At 29.3% G+C, this 23952-nt stretch overlaps 1 protein-coding gene across 1 annotated transcript in view; it reads left to right on the top strand.

Moving 5' to 3' along the window:
• The window catches only part of LOC123293899 (pleckstrin homology-like domain family B member 1), a 53706-nt gene extending 32296 nt beyond the window's left edge, over positions 1-21410 (top strand). The window contains exons 6-14 of the mRNA XM_044874889.1: positions 355-756; positions 1149-1725; positions 2428-2627; positions 3091-4097; positions 4374-4554; positions 5442-5526; positions 19988-20192; positions 20445-20632; positions 21215-21410. Of these exons, the coding sequence (XP_044730824.1) occupies positions 355-756; positions 1149-1725; positions 2428-2627; positions 3091-4097; positions 4374-4554; positions 5442-5526; positions 19988-20192; positions 20445-20632; positions 21215-21403 (3034 nt within the window). The 3' untranslated portion in view covers positions 21404-21410. The remainder of the gene's footprint in view (positions 1-354; positions 757-1148; positions 1726-2427; positions 2628-3090; positions 4098-4373; positions 4555-5441; positions 5527-19987; positions 20193-20444; positions 20633-21214) is intronic.
• Positions 21411-23952: the final 2542 nt, after the last annotated feature.

Here is a 23952-nt window from a genome sequence, read left to right as displayed (position 1 = left end):
AACCCTTCTTCAAAAAGTTAACTTTTACGTTCAAAATAATCATATTTATTATCGTTAATCTTGTTGTAAATATAACATACTAGAGCAGTCTGAAACTATTACTTGTTTGTCTGGTTGCCTATCTTAGTGAACCCACTTTTCAATCTTATTTTCCCTAACTATAATTTTCATTTTGATCATTACATACTATAGATAGAGGTCGTATGACATTCATACTAAATATTATTTAACAAAAAGTTATGTTAGGAAATGATATCATCATACATTATTATTGTTAGAACTAAAAAAAAAACATTAACTATGTATCCCATTTCACTGATTTAAAAATATAATTTATTGTTATTCTTTTTACAGAATCAAAACAAATGGTTCATTACCACGTGATAAACGTTCATCACCAACTGTACAACAATTAAATGACGAACCAGTATTTAAATTTGATTTTGATTCTTCATCAACGCCAACCACATCGTCACCAATCAATCATTATCATCAACAATATCAAAATAAAACAAATTGGTGTGCACGTAATAATTTAAATACATATGAAAATGTGTCAATTAATAAATTTCCATCACCAACGTTAACAGACAATAATCATCATACACCGAAATACGAAAATGTTGATATACAAAAAGTACATCCTAGTCCATACGAAAATGTTACGTTACAACATCAACAAATGAATTATCATCCACAATCGCCTAGGACACGTATCAAAACGTATGTTACGGCTAATAAATCTGATACCAATAAGTAAGTACGAAAGTTAAAATTATGATTTGATTAATGTTATTTTTGTACTTTTACAAGTGAAATTTACAAAATTTAAAAAATCCCCAACAAAAGCGATTTTTTTAGCTCTCTTGAAACTGAAGCGATTTTCCTGAAACAAAGCGTAGAACATTCTCCATAAAATTACCTATCCAAAACTAAAATCAAAATCGGTTCATCACCCCTCTTTTTGCGACGGTTTTTACACAACTCTCTCTTTGAATTTATTTATGCATAATATAATGAAAAATCAGGAAAAATCTATCAAAGAGTGCTTGTTATATCTATAAGGAATTCCATGACATGGGCTTATATGTAATTTTCACATAATCACATAAGCGTAAACTAATTTTAATTTGATTCTTTTTTTCTAGTGGTTACAATAAACCTGAAAATAATTCTTATAAAGAAGATTATGATTATTTAGAACAATTTATAAATAATACAAAGACAATATTTAATGACTCGTTCAATAGAAAACAAACAACTTCTGGTGGCAACAATACAAATAATCTGCAACAAACACCAGATTCATCTCCAGTAATAACCAAATCACCCCAACAACATCCCAATTCCTCAACACCAAATGGTATTTCCAAAGTATTAACAGATCGTTTTATGAATGAGAATTTATTACATGAAATGTCTAATTATAAGACAACGATGAATGGTTGTAATGATACAAATGATAGAAAAACTCCAATAAACACCGACCCAATTGATACCGTATTAAAAGAGAAAAATAATAATGAAATGATGAGTGCTGGTAGTGAAGTAAATAGTTTAAGTAGAAAAAATAAAAAAGAAATTATGACGACGGTAATTACTGAAGAGAAAAATAAATGTATTGAAAAATTAACGATGGAACGAAATAAAATACAAAATGCAATATCAAATGTTAAATCAAAAATAGCTGATATTGAAAATCAAGAAGAGGAACTTATAAGAGAGGTATTAATTATAAAGTTTTAATTTGTACAGAAATTGTCTATGTAGCAAAAGTATTTTACTATGATTAGTTGACAAAGACGGATTATCCGTAAGGCAAAGTAAGCACGTGTCTAGGGACACCAGGCTACAACCGGGCACGCGCGCAGAAGTTTTTAAACAAAGAAGTTAGCTAAAGTATTCGTTAAAATTTATAATATATGGCCGCTAGAGGAGCGCCGAAGAGGTACTTGCCTAAGGCGTTCTCGACACTTAATCCGTATCTGTTAGTTGACATTCCTTTTTTAGTAAAGGTTTCTAGAAAATTATGTTTTTACTAACGGAGGTGACTAGTGCTTACTTACTTTGACATTTAAATATTGGTGTACAATAATTATATTCGCGAGAATAAGGTACAACAGACACTGAAAAACAATTAAGAGAATCAAATGCATAAAATTATTAATCGCTAACAAATGTTCATGGAAAGTTCATACGGCGCCCTTAAAAAAAAAATATTTCTCTGTGTTTACTTGATTAAGTTTTTAAGTTTGGCACTTGAGTTGTAATCAAACCCTAGGCCTTAAACTTCTCGGGCCAGTCTCTTTAAGCCACCAGCGCTGCTTCAAAATTGTTGGCTTAATTCCCGTCCAAGTGTATATTTCTTGTAGGAAATTCATATTTTTTAAAACTAAATAAACCTGTCAATATTTTCTTTTATTTCAGCTTGAATTAGAAAAATCATTAATATCGGGTGAATACAGATCAGAAATGAGTGCTTTAAAAGAATTAGAAAAAGGTAAAGCAGCTTTAATGGAAAGAATTGAACAAATGGAACAAGAAATAGAAAACTCCAAAATTATACAAGAACGTCAACAAAATGATACTAAAATTAAATTAAAGGAAGCACAAGATAATGTAGCAAGGTAAATTAATTTCATATTTATTTTCATCAAGTTACATTCCCTTCTTCAAAATCAGTTGAAGGAGTTTCGTTATCAGTTTTGACAATACCTATCAAGCACACTAATCATTTGCTTACTTTTGCTATGTGGCTAAAATGCCTCGTACGAAATTCTGTCGGTATACTGCTCATTCTATCTGAGTTTATTGCTATTGGAGCTTGATGTTAGGGCATTATACAATGTGCTTCAAAGTGTGCGAAACCTTTGTTGGTGAGAATTCCATCCTCTTTTTTACTTCGTTTTATCCACCTTAACCCATACATCCGTCTAAATAACTAGCAATACTAGTAATTTTATGGATATCCGCATCCGAAATAATATATACGCAAGCGTGAATCTACATTTTTCTCAATTCAATACACCAATAGTATCAATAAATGTACGTTGTTTAACTAATTTGCTTTTATTGTTTTATTATTTATAGACTGCAAAATGACCTTTCAAATTGTGATAAATCATCGCCTGAATATGTGAATATTCAATTAACATTAACAAAATCACAAGATATGCTAGAAAATGAACGTAAATGTTTCGAAGATTTAGAATTTCACCATTTAGAGCACGAAGCAAATTTATTAGCAACACGTGAAGAATTACAGCGTGAAATACAAGATATCACACAACAAATTGATAAACGTACAAAACAAATTCAGGAATTAGATGCACAAAAAGTTGAGGCATTCGATCATACAACGTATGAATCAAAAGAATTAGAACGTAATTTATTAACATGTTTACGTAATTTAGAAGAATATCGTAATCGTTTAAGGTCTATTGATACCGAATTAGAATCATTAACTGGACAAAAATTAGATTATTATTCAGATAATGAGTTATTAAGTGATGAAGATAGTGCAGATAGTATAAAAAGTCAATTAAAAAATAAATTAGAAAATATTAAATTGTTAAAAAATCAATTATCGAATATGGAAAAGGAGAATATGAGACGGGATTCGTCTTCAATAGATAAAAAACAACAGAAAATTAAATCTAGTCAAGAACACAAACAACATCAATCACCAACGACACCAACAACAGTAACGACGCCATCTTCAACTGCCACATACCAAGTAAATGGAATTAATTCCGAAAATTCTTCATCATATAGTAAACAAATAGATATTATGTCTCAATCGTTTCATGAAATGTTCCTTAACGATAAATCTAGTCCAGATACACGATTATTCAAACCACAACAACAACAAAATTCCTCACAATTACTGTCAATGTCATTCCATGAAAATTTCTTAAAATTTGGTCATTTGTCGCCGGAAGGTAAAACACCAAGTCAAGATGATATTGATCGAATTAGTAAAGTTACATCGGATGCACCCATGGATCTCGGTGAGAATACCGCATCGTTAGGACGCAAAACCATTGAATCCTTAAAGGAGATTGAACGTGTACGCCAAATACACCTTATTCAACAAGGTTTGTGATTAATTTTTTTAAATTAAAGTAGAGCAATGTATAGATAAAAATCAGAATTGTTTGATAAGTTGTTAATCAATAGTGAATAGAAAACATTAAATTTAGATTTTTGAAATTTTATCGATTAATTTTTATGCAAATAATTTACATTATTTGTAATCCAAGTGCGGAGAAATTTTATTGATTTATTGGGTAACACTTTATTTCAATTCTAAATAATTCACTTTGAAAAACGCTGTAAATAATAGAGAATTAATTTTTCAAATTTATTTATAGGCTCTCATGTCATAGAAGAAGAACGGAAACGAGTTTCTGAACTTAAGCGACGTGTACAAAATGAAGTTAGGGCCGAATGGGAAGAAAGGCGCCAACGTGAATGTAATTCATTAAATTCAGTTGGGTCTGAAGAATCAGCGGTTACGAGTAGTGAAGGAAATAGCGGTATAACAAGGGAAAGGTAAGAAATAATCACCAACTTTAAAAAATTTAATAAATACTTAGATTGGTATTGAAATAAACTTCCATAAATAGTAAATGAACCCAAAATAACAATAATAATGCCGAAAAATTGATACATCGATGCAACAGCTTAATTTTAGTAAGTTGTAAGTCCTAAGAGGATTTGAATATTTTTATTCATGCTGTACTAGTATAAGTATTTTGACTTGTTTTTTTTTATATTCAAAGGATTCTGTTTAGACTAACGAACAAAAAAAAGTTAAAAGTGTTTCGAAACCGTACAGTTTTATTTGCTAAGTTAAAAGACATTAAATTACTTACAAATATGTCTACTATTATTCGTTAATTTACTAATATTTGCTTTGTGTCTTCTTTGCCGTTCATTTGAAATAAAAGCACTAATTGTAAGTTATCAAAGAAAAATGTTACATGAATCATGTATTTGGCATGTATCTCTTAATTTAGATGTGTATCTCTACATGTATTTGGTAATAGAGACTTTCAAATTCGAGATCTTTTAGTATGTTTAACTCTTAATTCCGAGTCGGAAGTACTGAAAAGTGTGAAATTTCAGCATGGGATTGTAGTCTGATTATTTCAATAAAACGATTGTTACTTTCTAGGCAAAGTTTCAACAGATTCTTAAATTATTAGGTCACCTTAATTCAAACTTAAATTTCGTCATTAACATCTATTACCTTATCTATAAATAATTTATTGATTTTATTTATATCTAATCATTGTATTGTCACATTTAAACTTATTTGATGCAAAATGTATTTGAATAAAACATTAAATTCACTAATTAAATGGTAGATTCAAGTGTAATTAAATTTCATTTACCCATACGAACTAAACACTGAATTGGCTTGTTTTTATTTTCAGTGTCGCAGAAAGCGAGGAAGCTGAAGAAAAACCAAAACATTCAGTTACATTTAACACTACACCAATTCAACATGAATCATCACAGGTAAATTTTATTTTTATTTATTTATTTAAATATTATAGTACAAGAGACGGTATAAGATCGACCCTCACCCATCTGATAACCAGATGAGACATATTTTTAATGAAATTTTATTGAAGCTTATCTATCGAAAAGTATTCGTGGCTATTTTTAATTAAATTAATTTTAATCAATTATTTTTCATAACGTTTTTTTCGAAGACAAACATAACAATTTCGATAGTTAACAGATCGGTGTAGAGAGGTAAGTCAATATGGGTAACTACATTAATCTACCAACCAATCAGGACTGGTATTAGAAGAAAGACAATTTAATTACGAAAATAATGTTATAAACTTGTCTGCAAAAAACCCTTATGGAAAAAAAATTGGTTAAATTTAATTTTAATTAATAGTTAAAAATAGGCATGAACTTTTTTTGACAAGCTGTCATAGGCGTGTTTATCAATCAATAAAATAGGCGTGGTTATCAATCAAATTATTCCGTGACTTCGGCTCTTGATTTACAAAATACAATTTTTTTTAAAAATAAAGTTAAATTTTTCTCGGTTGCTGTCAACATAATTAATTTGCTTGATTCACTGTTACTGTCATTTTTGCCATCAATCTAAATTGTCTATTATTTTTTCTACTGGACATCGTTTTTCAATTGAAATTAATATCTAAATAAAGCAAGGAAACTATTTTTATTATTTGTTATTTAAGTCATTAAACTACCAAAGATTGTAGATATTATAACTATCAAAGAACTCTTCTAGATAATTCGAATATCTTCTCTCATAATCTATAAACCTACAATCAGCCACGAAGGTCAATTAACAACGAAAATAGGCATAATTATGTGAATCATTAAAAAATAAAAAGTCTATTATTGTTTAAAGTAGTCGTAAAATATTTTTCTATAATATTTTCTCTGTGTTCTAATATTCTCATTAAAATATTTATGCAAATTTTTAAAATGACAACATAAATTCAAAAATAGCATATGTAGACAGGTTGTCCCTCCAAAACGGTTAAGTTTTTCTTAAAGAAACTATTTTTCGTTTTACAAAATACTCAAACTGATTGATTTAATTGAAGGCGATTTTGATTGTGGTGATTATTGGTCATGTTTGATAGAAATATTATCAGAAATTTTTTACTAGGATTTAATACGTAACTTTCTTAGTGAGACACTCTATATAAATATGTTTTCGTGTATGTAATATTGTAATAAGATGTTACTATTTTTAAAATCATGTTACACAATGCCTGTATTGAATTTATTTTGAAATTATTGTCATTAATACATCGTCTCTCAGTATTACCTACTCTTAATATTAACTGAATTATCATTAATAGAAAAATATATCGTGTTGTAAGCAAGTAAAGCAATATGTATAATACATTATGCAATTATACATCAGACTAAATTTGGTCGTTGTATATATTCGAATAAAAAATAAGAAAACGAGTTTATTAACCAGGTTATCAGGTTAAAATCGCAAAAGTGAAACCAATTCGGATTGATTTATCATGTTTTTGTGAATAAAAAACTATTTTACCAAGATGGTCGATAATTTTTTACGACCTTGATATTTCTTTAAACAAAAAAAGAAGAAAAAACCACACTTTTTAGTAATTCACAGTAGAAAAATAAGCATATTTGTTGTTTTTAGTCATTTTCTCGGCTTCTACAAAATAAGATGATAGCTCTCTAAGTATCCTTTTCATCTTATGTGATGTCCTTAACCATCACTTTGATATTGATTTAAGGAGTGTTATAAGTTTAAAATGTTTATCTGTGCGTCTCTGTGTTTTTCAGTGGCATCGTAGCCTCTAAACGGACGAACCAATTTGGTTGAGAAAATTTTATAGTTTCCAAAAATCAGTTTACAAAGAATAAATTGCATTTGTCAGGGGTTTTTTAAATTTTGTAAATTTCACTTGTACAATAATACAATCACAAATTACAAAAAATATCACACGTAATTATATTTTTAACAAATTATAATCGTCATTCGCCGCTCATTTACTGTTTATAAACACTTGTTATTTGTGTTTGCCAATAGTTCGCTCAAGTTCCTTTTTTTCATTTAATTTTTTATTAAAATAAAACATCACATCCTACTTATAATATTTTATACTTAGAATTGTCTGTTGGTGCGTTTCATACGACAATGGCCACGGTCAATTTCTAGGCATTCTAATTATAGATACACACTTGTTGATTTATTTATAGAATATAATGAATACATTTTTATTTTGTATAAGTGACTCATTTAATTTTAATTTATTTACTGTGAATATTTTTAATTTATATGAACTGTTTACCCCATTCTCCTACGGATGAAATGTGTCGGACAATACACTTAATATTGTTTGTATCCAGGATTAAAATTTCTCAAGTGTCATCTTTATTATAGTACAATAAAATTATTTAAAAAATCATGGTAATAAGGAAAAAAGTATTGCATCTTGAAATTTTGCACAGTTATTTATTTGATTGATATTGATTATTATTTGATTATTTATTTAAATAAATATTTTATACTAACTACTCAGTGGGAACTTTTAAGGGGGTTGAAAAAAAGAATCAGTTTTTTACTAATTACAAAAAAATATGCAACCATTAAAAAATTATTCAAATAAAAGTTAGTATTAGTAGTAATTTTGACAGCTATGTGTGTGTGTCTGTCTGTGGCATCGTAGCGCCGAAACGGATGAACCGATTTTGATGGTTTTGTTGAAAGCTGATTTAATGGGTAGTGTTCTTAGCTAAGTGCGAATTTAGGATTCCGTACCCGAAAAAACTAAAAATTGGCGATTATCTTTCAAGTCGGCTCAGCTTGGAAAAGGTTTTAAGGAAAAAGGCAATTTAATAAAGAGTGTTCTCAGATATGTTTCAAATGCGAGTTAAGGGTTCCGTAGGCAAAAAATTTGCCGAGATTTTTTAAATTTTGTAAATTTAACTTGTTTATAGAACTTTCTAGCTCCAAAATTAACCGAGATATGAAAGATTTAAGTATAGCGTGTATATGAATCAGATATGATAAATTTTAATTTTTGGGCATTATGATTTCAAAAGCTTAGAATTAGAATTACATCCTCTATATCGCTTTAGTGTTCATATATGGTAGTTTTGGAATATCTTTTTTATAAAGTAGCCGTTAATATTTTTTAGATTTTAGGGGGTAGAAATTAACATTTCACTTTCTAATCTTCCAAATTGAGAGCAATGGAAATCGGACAGAGGACAGAGTAAACTCAACAAAATTATATGTATGATTTATTTGATTTTATTATTCAGGTCATACAATTCATTAATAAAATTATACATAATATTTTATTTATATTAATATTATGCAGTTAAAACGTATCTTATTTACGAACATTTGCCAAAATATTTTTGTTGCAAAATTTGCATTATGAGAGTGTAACAATAAATATTTAGATGGGGTGCGCTAACATATGATATATTGTAAGATATACAAACATATTTGACGAAGTTACGTAGACGGTGAAAATGATCATTAATTAATTAATTAATCGGAGTGAGAGCTACGCTGTAAGCGAGTACCAGGTGTTCAAGTGGGCCCAAAGCAGGGTATCGAGTAATAGAACTCAAAACCATTCCCAGAGGATTTATTCGCTGATCTAATTCCTTGTCAAGGAACCCCAATATGCATCAGTATAGATCAACCTTAATATCACCAGTGTCTGAAAAAGTTAGTGTAACACACCACAAATCTTGGCAAATAACAATTTATTTAACAATATCAAATATATAGCATTTACATTTTTTTTTTAACAAGAACTTAATTACCAAAAATGTAATGAATTACTCAAACAACCTAAAGGTAGATAACTATTTAGTTAACAATATCAAAAACATAGTATTTGACAATTTTTAGCAAGAACTTAAATTACCAAAAATGCAATAAAGTACATATTCATACATATACATATACATACCGAAATAAATTTTATCACAAAATCAGACTTGAATAATAGTGAAACGTTCGACACGTTTTACACCAACTTTAACTAAGAATAACGACGTTATAATGAACAACAATATTAAACTAATTTACGGAAACTATCAAGAAAAACTTAACAAGTACGTTCGACATGACGCGTTACGTCTACTGTAGATTAATCGCAACCTTCACTAAAATTAAACCTAGTAATCTACTAAAACATGTATATATGTATCGACTTAAATTTTACCAACGAAAACAGAGCGTACCATAATGAAACTTTAATACGCTTTTACCTATACTTAAAATGAAAACGCCATAATAAACCGCGCTACTAACACGAGTTTACAAAACAATCTTAACCATATATTAATTTTAAAACTTACTTAAAACGGTATATACCGACCAAAATTTATCAACAAAATCTAGAATGTGTAGACATGAAACGATTAACACGTTTGTCGTTGCAAAAACCGCGACATAAGCATACAAAACATCTTCAGAAGGCACGTGTTAGATTTTTCTTGAAAACGTTTTATATAACTATTATAAATAATCTAAGCGCCTTTCACGCCGTGAATATAAAAAAAAACCATAACGCAACATCCTTGGACCAATTGATACGTATGTATCGATTTAAAATTATTAAAATTTACCTCGACATAGCGTGGATTGATTGATAAAAATGCAAGCAAAGCAAAATCAAAAGTTAACAGTACCTTCGAGACATCGTGTATATTCGTAATTATCGTACTTTTTATTTCTTTTTAATTTTTAAAAACCACTAAACCACATTGTGATCTGGTAAGCCATGTTGGTTATCCTCATCGAATGTCAGTGCTCTGTCTTCCATCACGGTCCACCACATAAGAGGAAACCGTATTTAATTTTTATAACCATCTAACGAATTTTCTCCCCACTACATTTATTATTAAAAAAAACAAAAACCCTAACATTTTTGACGTTTAACAGACCAATAGATAAAATGAAGGCTAGTGCTAACCGCAAGAAGGTTGAATATGAAGACAACTTCACACTAATGAATGGTTACATCGTAACATCCCAAGCGGCCTAAGGAAAAAAATTTTTGGGAGAACAAAAATTTTTTCTGTATACATATATGTATACTTCTCTTGCGCATATGCTATTGCTTGCATTGTGAATCAAAATACGAAAATTTATATATAAACTTATTAGGTAAAGAAAATTAACTGATAATGTCTCTGAAGGAGCTTACTTAGTAAAATAACTTAATTAGTTAGCTACCACTTCCGTAGGGCTTGATATATTGAATGTGCGACTTCTTAACATTTTCCGAGCCGATTTCTTGAAGTTCGACAGAAACTGGTGTTGTGAATCTAACGATTTTATAAGGACCACTGTATTTATCCATGAATTTCTTATCCCGTTCAGTTGTAGATATTAAGGCATGATTCTTCAACATAACTAATTGGTTTATTTTAAACTTGGATGCATAATCGAGAGTTGGCTTAGATTTTTTAACAAAATACTCTTTAAGGTTTTTTCTTACAAAACTTAAGTCTGGCTTTTCGTCACATAAATCAATATTGAGTGCGAGATCCATTGAAGTGTTCAATTCTCTGCCAAAAAACACAACCGCCGGCGTACATTTAATCGTTTGATGAAACGATCTATTGTAATTATATACGACATATGGAAGCATATTACTCCACATCTTATGTTGTAAACCATACTGCTTCATAATGGCTGTTAAATTCGTTTTAATATTTTGGTTATTACGTTCACTCATATTGCTTTTTGGGTTATATCCAGATGTAAAAATTGCTTTCACTCCATGAGCCATTAAAAAATCTGCGAGCTTCTGTGCTCTAAAAGCCGATCCGTTGTCCGATGTAAGTAATTTAGGAAAACCATATTGTAAGAAAATCTCTCTTAAGACAGCGGTAGTAACATCCGCAGTTGATCTTCGTGTAGCTTTCGCTACGACATACTTGGAAAATCCATCAACAACCACTAAAATAAAACGGGAAGAATCAGTAGATGTAATTAGGGGACCAATATAGTCTATATATAAATGAGACCACACTTCATTTGGAGGTATTAAGGCCAGATTTGGAGCACTATTTAAGTTCGACGATTTCGAAGACGCACATACCCTACACTCACTCACAAAGGTTTTTACAGTTTTAAACAATTCTGGGGACCAAAATCTTTTAGCGATGTCCCGGTAGGTTTTTAACGTACCATGGTGCATAGTAGAGTGAAAATATTCCAGAACAAAACTCAACATGGTATTCGGTAACACGATTCTTTTGTTACGATTTTTTCCGACGAAACGACAAAGTAAACCATCACGAATAAAGAAGTTTTTAACATTTTTGCCTGACTTTATGTCAGCGTAAACGGAACTACAATATTCTGAAAGCCTTTGAGCTTCACGTACTGATAAATACCCTTGCGGAGTAGGATGAACTAATGTATTTAATAAAGCCACTGGGTCAGATTCTGAAATACTTTCCTCTTTAACATTTTTCACATAAACATCAACTAAACGTGACAGAGTGTCACTCACAAAATTGTCTTTTCGACGAACCGATTAATTCTTTATATTTTAATAAAATCCTAACGATTTGAAATAATTCTTATCATTAACACCAAATAAATGTGACAGAGTGTCACTCACAAAATTGTCTTTTCAACGAACGGTTTAATTACTTAAATCTTAATAAAATACTAACGATTTGAAATAAATGTTGGTCCAAGGATGAAGTATAGATGATTAATTCATCATAATATTGTAAAAATGTTACGAATTTATGTTCGACGAATGGGCCGAAACCATGTTCGGAACCCTATTTGGGCAATTATGTCCCTTTAAAGTGCAGCATTTAAAACTACACATAGCCTGAGGGGCGTTTTCGTCAACAAACGAATTCCTGTTGGGTGACGTATATGAATTTAAACTTGTAGAAGTGCCTCTCTGTGGGCCGCACGTCGTCGATTTGGCCTCAGACGAAACTGAGATCGACGGTAATATTAGCTTTCCACCTTAGGCATCCCTTCAAATCAAACTGGGCGTCACGCAACGGATTAGAGACGGACTGACTTAAAACTAATTGACGTATATATAAAATTTAGGAGAGGTATACGAATTTAAACTTGTAGAGGTGCCTCGCTGTGGGCAGCCCGTCGTCGATTTGGTCTCAGACGAAACTGAGATCGACGGTAATATTAGCTTTCCACCCTTGGTACCCCTTCAAATCAAACTGAGCGTGACATAACGGATTAGAGACGGACAAACTTAAAATTAATTGACATATATATAAAATTGATGAGACGTATATGAATATAAATGAGCCTATTTGGCATGTAAAGCAGACGAATCTGTAGTCGACCGTACTAAAGCTTCGACTTTTGGCACACCATTCGATTCAAACTGGGTGTGACCTAACGGATTAGAGACGGACGGACTTAAACTTGGCTGCTCAGAATATTGAGACAAATCTCTGACGCGTGATTGAATTTCTTCAACCTTAACGCAGAGTTTCTCTAACTCATCATAGCTATTAGGTTGAGGGTACAGCTTTAAGAGATCAAAGGTTGAATGATTCAAATGAGAAAATATGATTTCAATAACTTCAACAGGACTAAGCTTAGGACAGAGAATCCTTGAATACCTCCGAATATCGGAAGCGAAAGTAAAAAACTTTTCGTTTACATTCTGTTTTCTACGAATATTTTTGTCCACCAATTGGTGCAGCTCAGATGATGACAACAACGCCAAAAGTCTCTGCTTAATAACGACCCACGACAAATCTTGTATGATAAATGAAGCCCATAGTTGTCTAGAGTCAGGCGACATTTTTGAGGTAAGAAACTTTATAATCATATCTTGTTTAAGAACATTTAATGTCATTAAATCTTCGACTTCCATACAGAAATCTACTATGGAAGTAGAAATAAGAATATTTAATACCGGCACGCGAGTAGATAAGTCACGAATTAACGAATTTTCAATGTTAGAAGAACAATTATGTTTAATACTCATCTTAGAAACATTGCTGGTTTGTTGTGACACATTTTCTGTCAGCTGGTTTACGCAATCCACTAGAGTATCCAACTTTTGAGTAACCAATAATAATGTTGCAGCTGTGACAGATCTCCGTGTTTCTCCATCAATACTAACATTTGCTGATTCCGGCATCTCGATTCAATTTGTTTCTAACGAATTTTTTATGTACTATTCTCGATCCATGCAATTTTTTTTTCTCATAAAAAAAAAAATAAACAAAGCGTTAAGTAAAATCAAAATAAACTCAAAACATACATATACATATATATAGCAAATTATTAAGGAAAATCTACACGAGAAAACGTTGCACCCACTGATGCATATTATTTCCGCTTACTACCAAATGTAACAATAAATATTTAGATGGGGTGCGCTAACATATGATATATTGTAAGATATACAAACATATTTGGCGAAGTTACGTAGACGGTGAAAATGATCATTAATTAATTAATTAATCGGAGTGAGAGCTACGCTGTAAGCGAGTACCAGGTGTTCAAGTGGGCCCAAAGCAGGGTATCGAGTAATAGAACTCAAAACCATTCCCAGAGGATTTATTCGCTGATCTAATTCCTTGTCAAGGAACCCCAATATGCATCAGTATAGATCAACCTTAATATCACCAGTGTCTGAAAAAGTTAGTGTAACACACCACAAATCTTGGCAAATAACAATTTATTTAACAATATCAAATATATAGCATTTACATTTTTTTTTTAACAAGAACTTAATTACCAAAAATGTAATGAATTACTCAAACAACCTAAAGGTAGATAACTATTTAGTTAACAATATCAAAAACATAGTATTTGACAATTTTTAGCAAGAACTTAAATTACCAAAAATGCAATAAAGTACATATTCATACATATACATATACATACCGAAATAAATTTTATCACAAAATCAGACTTGAATAATAGTGAAACGTTCGACACGTTTTACACCAACTTTAACTAAGAATAACGACGTTATAATGAACAACAATATTAAACTAATTTACGGAAACTATCAAGAAAAACTTAACAAGTACGTTCGACATGACGCGTTACGTCTACTGTAGATTAATCGCAACCTTCACTAAAATTAAACCTAGTAATCTACTAAAACATGTATATATGTATCGACTTAAATTTTACCAACGAAAACAGAGCGTACCATAATGAAACTTTAATACGCTTTTACCTATACTTAAAATGAAAACGCCATAATAAACCGCGCTACTAACACGAGTTTACAAAACAATCTTAACCATATATTAATTTTAAAACTTACTTAAAACGGTATATACCGACCAAAATTTATCAACAAAATCTAGAATGTGTAGACATGAAACGATTAACACGTTTGTCGTTGCAAAAACCGCGACATAAGCATACAAAACATCTTCAGAAGGCACGTGTTAGATTTTTCTTGAAAACGTTTTATATAACTATTATAAATAATCTAAGCGCCTTTCACGCCGTGAATATAAAAAAAAACCATAACGCAACATCCTTGGACCAATTGATACGTATGTATCGATTTAAAATTATTAAAATTTACCTCGACATAGCGTGGATTGATTGATAAAAATGCAAGCAAAGCAAAATCAAAAGTTAACAGTACCTTCGAGACATCGTGTATATTCGTAATTATCGTACTTTTTATTTCTTTTTAATTTTTAAAAACCACTAAACCACATTGTGATCTGGTAAGCCATGTTGGTTATCCTCATCGAATGTCAGTGCTCTGTCTTCCATCACGGTCCACCACATAAGAGGAAACCGTATTTAATTTTTATAACCATCTAACGAATTTTCTCCCCACTACATTTATTATTAAAAAAAACAAAAACCCTAACATTTTTGACGTTTAACAGACCAATAGATAAAATGAAGGCTAGTGCTAACCGCAAGAAGGTTGAATATGAAGACAACTTCACACTAATGAATGGTTACATCGTAACAAGAGTTTGAGTACAGCATGACGTTCAATTAATTTTGATTTAAATATAAAATTAAAAATAAATTATAATTTTCGTCAAAAATATAATTATTTTTAGAATTGTTAATAATTATGCTCATCAAAGGTATTAAAATATAATTTTGTTAAATAAAATAGAGAAGTTACAAGTTTACTAAAAATTACTAAGAAAAATTAAATCAAATTTGCCTGTGTTATCAAAAAACTTTTTTACTTCATGACGTCATCAGAATAGAAAAAACTTAATTTTGCTCTATCAAATCAAAATTGTATCCAATTTTCATAAACCAAGTATGTAATCCTACTTAATTTGGGTTTTACTTTTCAAATTTGTAATCAAAATTAATCTAGCTTCAATAGGCTTTAAGAATGTGGAGCCCGAGCCCCAGAATTAAGCACATAAGTGATAGCTACCGTAAAGTTGACATCACAACTGAAAAGAGTGATCCCAAAATTAGTGGGTTTCAAAAAAAATCCAATAAGATCGGATCAAATTTGCATATGTTATCAAAAAAAAAAACGAATTTTTAAACTTTATGACGCCATCAAAATCCAAAAAATTTAATTTTGCTTTATCACATCCATATTTTATCCAATTTTCATAAACCAAGTATGTAATCCTACTAAATTTGGGTCATACTTTTCAAATTTGTGATCAAAATTAACCTAGCTCGAATAGGCTCCAAGAATGTGGAGTGTTGGTTCCGGAATTAAGCACATAAGTGATAGCTAGCGAAAAATTGATATTACAGCTGAAAAGAATGACCCAAAATTAGTGGGTTTCAAAAAAAATTTCAATAAGATTGGATCAAATTTGCCTGTGTTATCAAAAAAAAAATCGAAAAATCGAAACTTTGTGACGTCATCAGAATCCAAAAAATTTTTATAAACCAAGTATGTAATCCTACTAAATTTGTGTCATACTTTTCAAATTTGTCATATAAATTAACCTAGCTCTAATACGTTTCCAGAATATGGAATCTTTGTCTCGGAATTAAGCACATAATTGTATAGCGAAATTGCTATGCTATTCACCAGAATCCAAAAACCTTTAATAAAAGGTTTCTAAGAGTAGCGTTAACAGAAACATGCTGAGTGATTGTTTAAGTTTATGCTCTTCAGCGTTGCATGGTAAAGTTATTTTAGATTAAAGAATGAATGCACCTTTCTAGCTGATTTTGAGTGTTTGCAAAAGTCGTATTGAAACAATATTAGTAACCACCCAGTTTCTAATACAAACAAATAAATGAGTGAATTTTAATATATTAAAAACAACTACATTTCTCTGAAAAGTTCACTTACAGTCAGTAGTCTGGAATTCCACATGTTGTTTGTTTAACTTTTAGTTCCCCTTTTAATTGATTTTCATATTTTCTTAGTTTCCGTTAACTATAAATCATTGAAATTTATTTTTAGATCTTAATTCAATAATATGTAATAAATATTATTGATTTTCATTTATTTATAATTTATACAGATCCTCATTCTGCGTTTTTTTGAAGTTAATAATATGCGAGTTAACTCGAAACACCCTGTCGAAATACTCTGTATAGACAGTGTTGAATGTCAGACCTTGTTTTATGTTACAAAATTATATAAGTCAAATAAAATGGTAACCATGGGCCGCTATTTCGAAATTTCAAAAAATTTTTCTATTTGCAAAGTTTTTGAAGAAATTTTATATTCCATTCTTTCGAATTTTAACGGAAAGTACTTCGAAATTTGAATAAAAATTTCTTTTGGTATAAGTAGCCTCTATATAATAAATTTGGAGCCGTCAGTCAAAAATAACTGTCTTACTCATACATCCTTAAATTTGAACATAAATATTGATACGATATATAATAAACATTATCGTCATAAGATCTAATTAATAAAAAGTATCTTCTGTTAAATTCTAGAGATATAATTGAATTAAAACATGTGAAATAAAAAATAGTAAATTTTGTTTTTTTGGATTTCATCCAATTTTTACATTTTTGAAAGTTACATTTTTAACCTACACATTATTAGTTTAATAATTTTAAATGATTCAGTTTTCTATCATCTGTTTTCCTATTAACATACTTTTAATAGTTTTTTTTTTCTAACAAAAAACGTGTTTGTTTTAAATTATTTTCCAATAATGTGGATGAACTATGTAAAATCTGGCTATCATCAACATCATAAAAGTAAAAAAAATATGGAAGTCTGCCCAATATCATATGTAAGGCTATTTTGTAATTTATAATTTTTTGTTCTGAAAAGCAGATTTTCCTTTTAATGTGCTATTTGACTCTATTCTGGCGCTCCAAAGTTTAGTAATTAAAAATTTATAATCAAATTACTACATTTTCACGTCTAGTTATTGCTCTAATATGATGCCCCATTACGAAAATACAACACATGAAAAAAAATTTTAGTTAAGATCAAATTTTTTACGGTCTAAACTATGACGTAAGTTTATTTTAAAGAAGATAATTCTTATTATTATTTTTTGTGTTGTTTATTTTTTAACCATGTATACGATTTTTATCTACATCAAAGTCTCTCGATTATAATTGACGATTTTAATATGATACATACAGCGTAAACTAAATAGTGACAAATATCTTGTCTAGTAATCTTAATTAAAGAGAATTGAATTTTTTTTTTCAATTTTCTTAAATTAAGATAATTCTTCTTTTAGAAGGCATTGTCGAAGGTTAGCAGTGCGTTTCATGTTCGTACTAGGCTCGTTTAGAATCTACCTCAGATACGTTGTCGAAAAATAACTTTTATCGATAAGATTTTCAAGCTCAATGAAAAGCCCACTTTACTCCATAAGTCGATAACTGGTAATCGATCGATGAACACTTGAAATTAAGTTGGTATTGATTAAAAAAGTAACATTCTTTGCGCAAAAAAAACTTTCCGTAAACCGTACATTTAGGCACAACGAACTGAAAATGTTTTACTCAAAATTGCCTTTTCGTATCAAAATTATAGTTATTTCGTATAATTGTTTCTTCGAAATCTAAAAACTCTTCAAAAAAAATGTTCCCATAAATCCAATAAAAGTCGTTTTTCTGTAAAGGCTATTTTTAAAGCTAGATTTTTGCTATCAATTACTGTCTAAACTATTCGGTTTACAAAAAAATGTTTGCATATTTAAAAAAATAACTTTCTAACTTAAAGCGTTCATCTAATGTTTGTCAGTTATGAATCAAAGTGAGGTTTTATTTGATTCGAAAACTTAAATCGAATTTGATGCCGATATAAAATGTGTGCTTTTGAAACGATCATTTTTCGTTTAAAGAATTTTGCTCGATTAAATTAATTTATCGAGTTTCAAGCATATGTCAACTTAAAAAAAGCCTCCTATATTATATATAACACTTCATTTATATTAGGAATCTTCCTAAAATCCATTGATCGCACTACTGATGATTATATATTTCAATTATTATTTTTCCGATAGTAGATACTATTATCATACCTCGAAATTATCCTGAATCAACATAAATATCCTTTTCACGGTTAATCCTCTGGTTCTGAACCACCTTGCTATATTAATAAATTTGTAGATATATTATTTTACATAGAGCAGAATGAATGCTATTGATCTTTATATGGTCTGCTATAACCACATGTCTTGACAACTTATCAATTGTTTTCTTTTTAAGTCGATAAATTTTTCTTATTTAGTAAAAGAAAACATATTGAAAAGTCAATAACATCTTTTAGCATCAGTGTTGAAATGTCAGTGTAGTGTCGATATATTTTAAAAATTTGATTGTTATTATGTGCGACTCAGAAGCGTATAATTCGAATGTTAGTTCTATCTTTATTAAAAAAAATTATTTCATAAATTTTTTGCTGAAAGAATTTAGTCAGAATTCAATACTTACAGGCATTGACGTATTTTGCGATAACGTATTAAATTTTTGTTAGAACGCGGCTCGGCAAGAATGCAATCTGCTGAAATCAATTAATCAAATAATAGTTTTTTTTCAAAAAATAAATTGATTTTTTTTATTTAAAAAAAAGAATAGCCATGTAACCTGCCAATACAAATGAATAGTATAATAGTTTTGTTATATCTTGGTATATAATCTTGTTAAACTGATAAAATTAATAGTTTTCATTCATTAATATAATCGAATTATCCTTTTGTAAAAATTCGATAATTATAGGCTAATAAAACTTAAATGGCGGATTGCTGTGTTGTTTTTATTGAAAAATCACATTTGATCTCCGTTTTTTTCGAAATAAAAATCCTGTATAGTCATGAAGATAACGGCTATAAATGTTTGAAATTAAACATGGATATATTTATCTTCCCACAAGACAAATTGAATAAAATTGAACTTTATTTGAGAAAACTTACACTATGATTTTGTAGATTAATTCAAGACAAACTTTGTATACCAAATAAAACCCGCTAAAAATGGTTTTATCCAATTTGCTTTATCTTATCGTTGTAGCTTGTCTACTTGTAATAAATTTGTATTTTTTCTTAATTTCAGCGTCGCAATTCTCAAATCGATAAGGGTGACTTATCTGATTATGATCGGCGACCGTTATCTGAATCAAGCGATGTCAGTTATGAAACACAATTATCAGTCAAACCACGCCCTAGGAGTTTATCATCACCACAACAAAGGCCTCTTACCAGATATTTACCTATACGTAGTGATAATTTGAACTTAAAACAACATATTGAATCAGCAGGTAAGTGTTTACTTATACCCTTATATGGGTAACAATTTACTTATGTGCTTAGATTTAGATACATATTTAACGTATATCATGTGAAGTGAGGTTTAATATAGCAAACGCTGAAAGCACTAAATTTAACTTTCAATTCAACTTTATGAGCAAAATTTAAATAAAATAAAATAAATCTTAGATGATATCCTTCAAACGAAAGGTATTTAAGATACAAACTCGAAGTCATTTTAATTCATAACTTTGTTTTTTCAGGCCATCAAGTTGACCTATGTCCTCATGTTATACTGGATAGTACTACATGTCGAGGGTATTTAAATAAAATGGGATCACGTTTTCATAGTTGGAATAAAAGATGGTTTGTGTTTGACAGAGTCAAAAGAATTTTTGTTTATTTCCCAGATCGGCATGAAAAGAAACGAAGAGGTGGAGCATACTTTCAAGTGAGTTTTTTAAATAAAATTTAAGGGCTTTTTCTTGCGTAATTGACTGTATACGGTTTTTTTGCGTTACTGTGGCAAGGCCATTTTACCAATTTTATGAATGATACATAATTATTAACACAGCTAATAAGCCGGGATGCAATATATAAGTTGGGAAATAGCACGGATTACATATACCCCCCGGTGGGACCCATATACCCCTTTATGACTAGGTTAAGTAGACTGATTGTTCCTGGGGTCCTATTAACACGTTACAAAAAGTTTTATTAAAATCGGTGCTGTTTCCCCACTTTTCCACTTTCGAAAATTTTTTCCGGCTTATTCATTGTACTATTAAATTTAGCACTATTTGTTAAATGAATTTTTAACTTCTAGATTTGTTCTAGCTAGATTTTCAGAAATCTTTAGTCGAAGCAATCTAGAATAATTTTTAATGGTGCTTACTTTAAAAGTTCTGAACTAAACGAGTTCTAAACCAAACAAGTTTCTATTAAACTATTTCTGGCTCTTGGAGGGCGCACTGATTGATTAGCATTCAAAACTAATATTTTTGGTAATCAATACTTTAATAATTTGTTACAGGCAATAGAAGAAGTTTATCTAGATCATCTAAACACCGTTAAATCACCAAACCCACAATTAACATTTATTGTAAAAACACACGAAAGAACATACCATTTAATGGCACCATCCCCAGAAGCTATGCGTATATGGATTGATGTTATCTTCACCGGTGCTGAAGGATATCAAGAATTCGAACATGGGACTTAATTTTTTTTTAATATATTATATAAGAACACATAATACGGTAATATTAATGTTTTGTTTTATAAACTTTTGAATTTTCTTTTTTTGTAAGATAAAAATTCATATTTAAACGCATTAATATATAAATATTTTAAAATAAAATAAAAATGTACGACTTTATTTTTTTTAACCGTGCATTTAAGAAAAAAATGTAGGTAGCTTACAAAAACAAAATTATGATAATAATTATATTTTTTTAAGTAACAAGCGCAGCGTATTTTTAGTATTAATATTAATTATTGTTATTTTATAAAATTATTATTTTATATTCAATGAATAATAGTGTGCTTATTGAAATTGTATCATTTGTATCATTTTTACGTAATTCGGTATTAAGAAATAAATGAATTCAATATTTTATTCATAATCTTATTGAAAAATATTATTTTCGATGTTTTATAATTATATTTGTAAATTTCCGTATTCATTTTTCTTCTATAATTTATTTGTGTCCTCCTTTTTTGTGTACGCCCTCGAATAATTTGGAAAATTAAAAGGGCCTCAGGTAAATGAAAATAATTCGAATAAATAAAACTGTTCATCCTGAAAAACTACGGAATTCAGAATCAGAGCCAGAGATTTTATAAAAATAATTAGAAACTGGGTAAAAATAATTTTGAGACGCTTCAATACGAGTTTTAGTATCTACGTTCGCTTTATTTTCTAAAAGTTTCTACTGAGTTGTTAGGAGAGGAGAATGAATCCTTGCCGGAATTTACATTCATATCTATATACAATTATGTAAAATCTATTTCACAAATATGGTTTCAAGAAACCTCAACATTCTAACCGAATTATATGTAAATGGTGTCTTCGGATAAAAATTTTTTCTAACAGAATTTAAACTGGCGATTAGAAGTAAGTATCGTATTGTCTGGTATCGAAAACGAAAAATGGTGTATGCATTAAAATATTGCTTACAACCTTGCTTAATTGAACTTTCAGAACGGCAGCTGATTAAATATGAAATCGAAATTAAACAGACACCAGATTCACGTCTAAAACATTTTGTGGCTACTCTAATAACTATTCTCGAACGCACTTGGAAAAAAGACATTAAAGACACACGTTTTGTGTATTCAAAAAAAAAAAAAATTAATTTAGTCTCTTGATCGAAATCGTAAGAAATTTTCAATTAAATAAATAATTAGCACAATGCTTGAGAATGTGCCATATTTATTTATGATAAATATTTACAATAATGATTGATCCCAAATTATTATAATAATAATAATTTTTTTGTAAAAATATTATATTATACTATTTTTTAATAATATTATTAATTCTATTATAACTGAATATTTTAAATGTGTTTTATACTAATTAAAATATTTGAAACTAAATAAATAATAATATATTTATATATTGAGTCTATGATTTGAACATTAAATTGTAAAAAGTGTTTAATTTTAACAAGGTAAGTTTTAAAATTTATGCCAAGTAGTATTAAGGTGAGTATAATTAGTAAAAACCCAACGGTGATTATAAGGTAGTAGTGGAACCAATGATGGCCTGGGTCCCATCACAGCCCGTATTTAAGAAAAAAAAAAGTATTCAGTGACTAATACAGTTCATATTTCGTGCACATGCGTACTATTGCAGACAATTCCCACATAGACACAAATACGCCATTATATCTCAGAAACTGCTTGACAAATCGTCCAATGGATTTTTGAATCAAAATAACTTTAAAAAATGATTTTTTTCAAAATTTGACATTTTCTTAAGGGTTTGAAATCGATAATTTCAAATCATATATATATATTGATATTTCATACCGTTTTAATTTTATATAAAATTAAAAGTTAATAAACTCATTTTGATCACCCTATTTACTTGTGCGTTCAAGCTACATTTGATGAATAAACTAATTATGTGGAAAATATTAGAGAAAATAGGGTAGGGATTAAATGATTATCGATCATAATACCATGTATTAATATAATTAGTTATTATATAACATGTTATGGATTTTTTTTATAATAAGGGATTAAAATTAATTAATAAGCTTTTTAGGTATAAATAAAAGAGAAAACGTAAGCAAGAATTTGCACTACTAAGTTCTAATAAAATTTTTAATAAAAGTTCATGGTCTTTCCTTGCCTGTCTGTATCCCAATTAATTTTTGTAACGGTATAACATGAAAGTAAATTACTTATTTTTTTAATATACTTACCACCCTATGAATACATTTATTTAACAAAAATATTTCTTTATGACTTCAAAAAAAGTCGACATACAGACAGAAGGACAAACGGACGAGACAACCGAAAATGGACTAATTAGGTGAAATTATGAACGCCTATAGGCAAATTTTGTTCGTAGCATCAATATTTTTAATCGTTACAAACTTGGAACTAAACTTAGTATACCTTGATATATTTCATATATACATGGTATAATAATAGAACTCACCCCACTGACTGAAGAGTGAAATATTGCGTTAGTGTTTCAAAAGTCGATTTATTAAAGCTATGTTAATAGCTAATTATTAACTATTTTATCAGTGGGTG

The sequence above is a fragment of the Chrysoperla carnea genome, chromosome 2 (assembly GCF_905475395.1).
Source record: "Chrysoperla carnea chromosome 2, inChrCarn1.1, whole genome shotgun sequence".
Classification (NCBI taxonomy): Eukaryota; Metazoa; Arthropoda; class Insecta; order Neuroptera; family Chrysopidae; genus Chrysoperla; species Chrysoperla carnea.
Note: the sequence above shows the minus strand (reverse complement) of the source record. Positions and strands in the feature narration are given on the sequence as shown.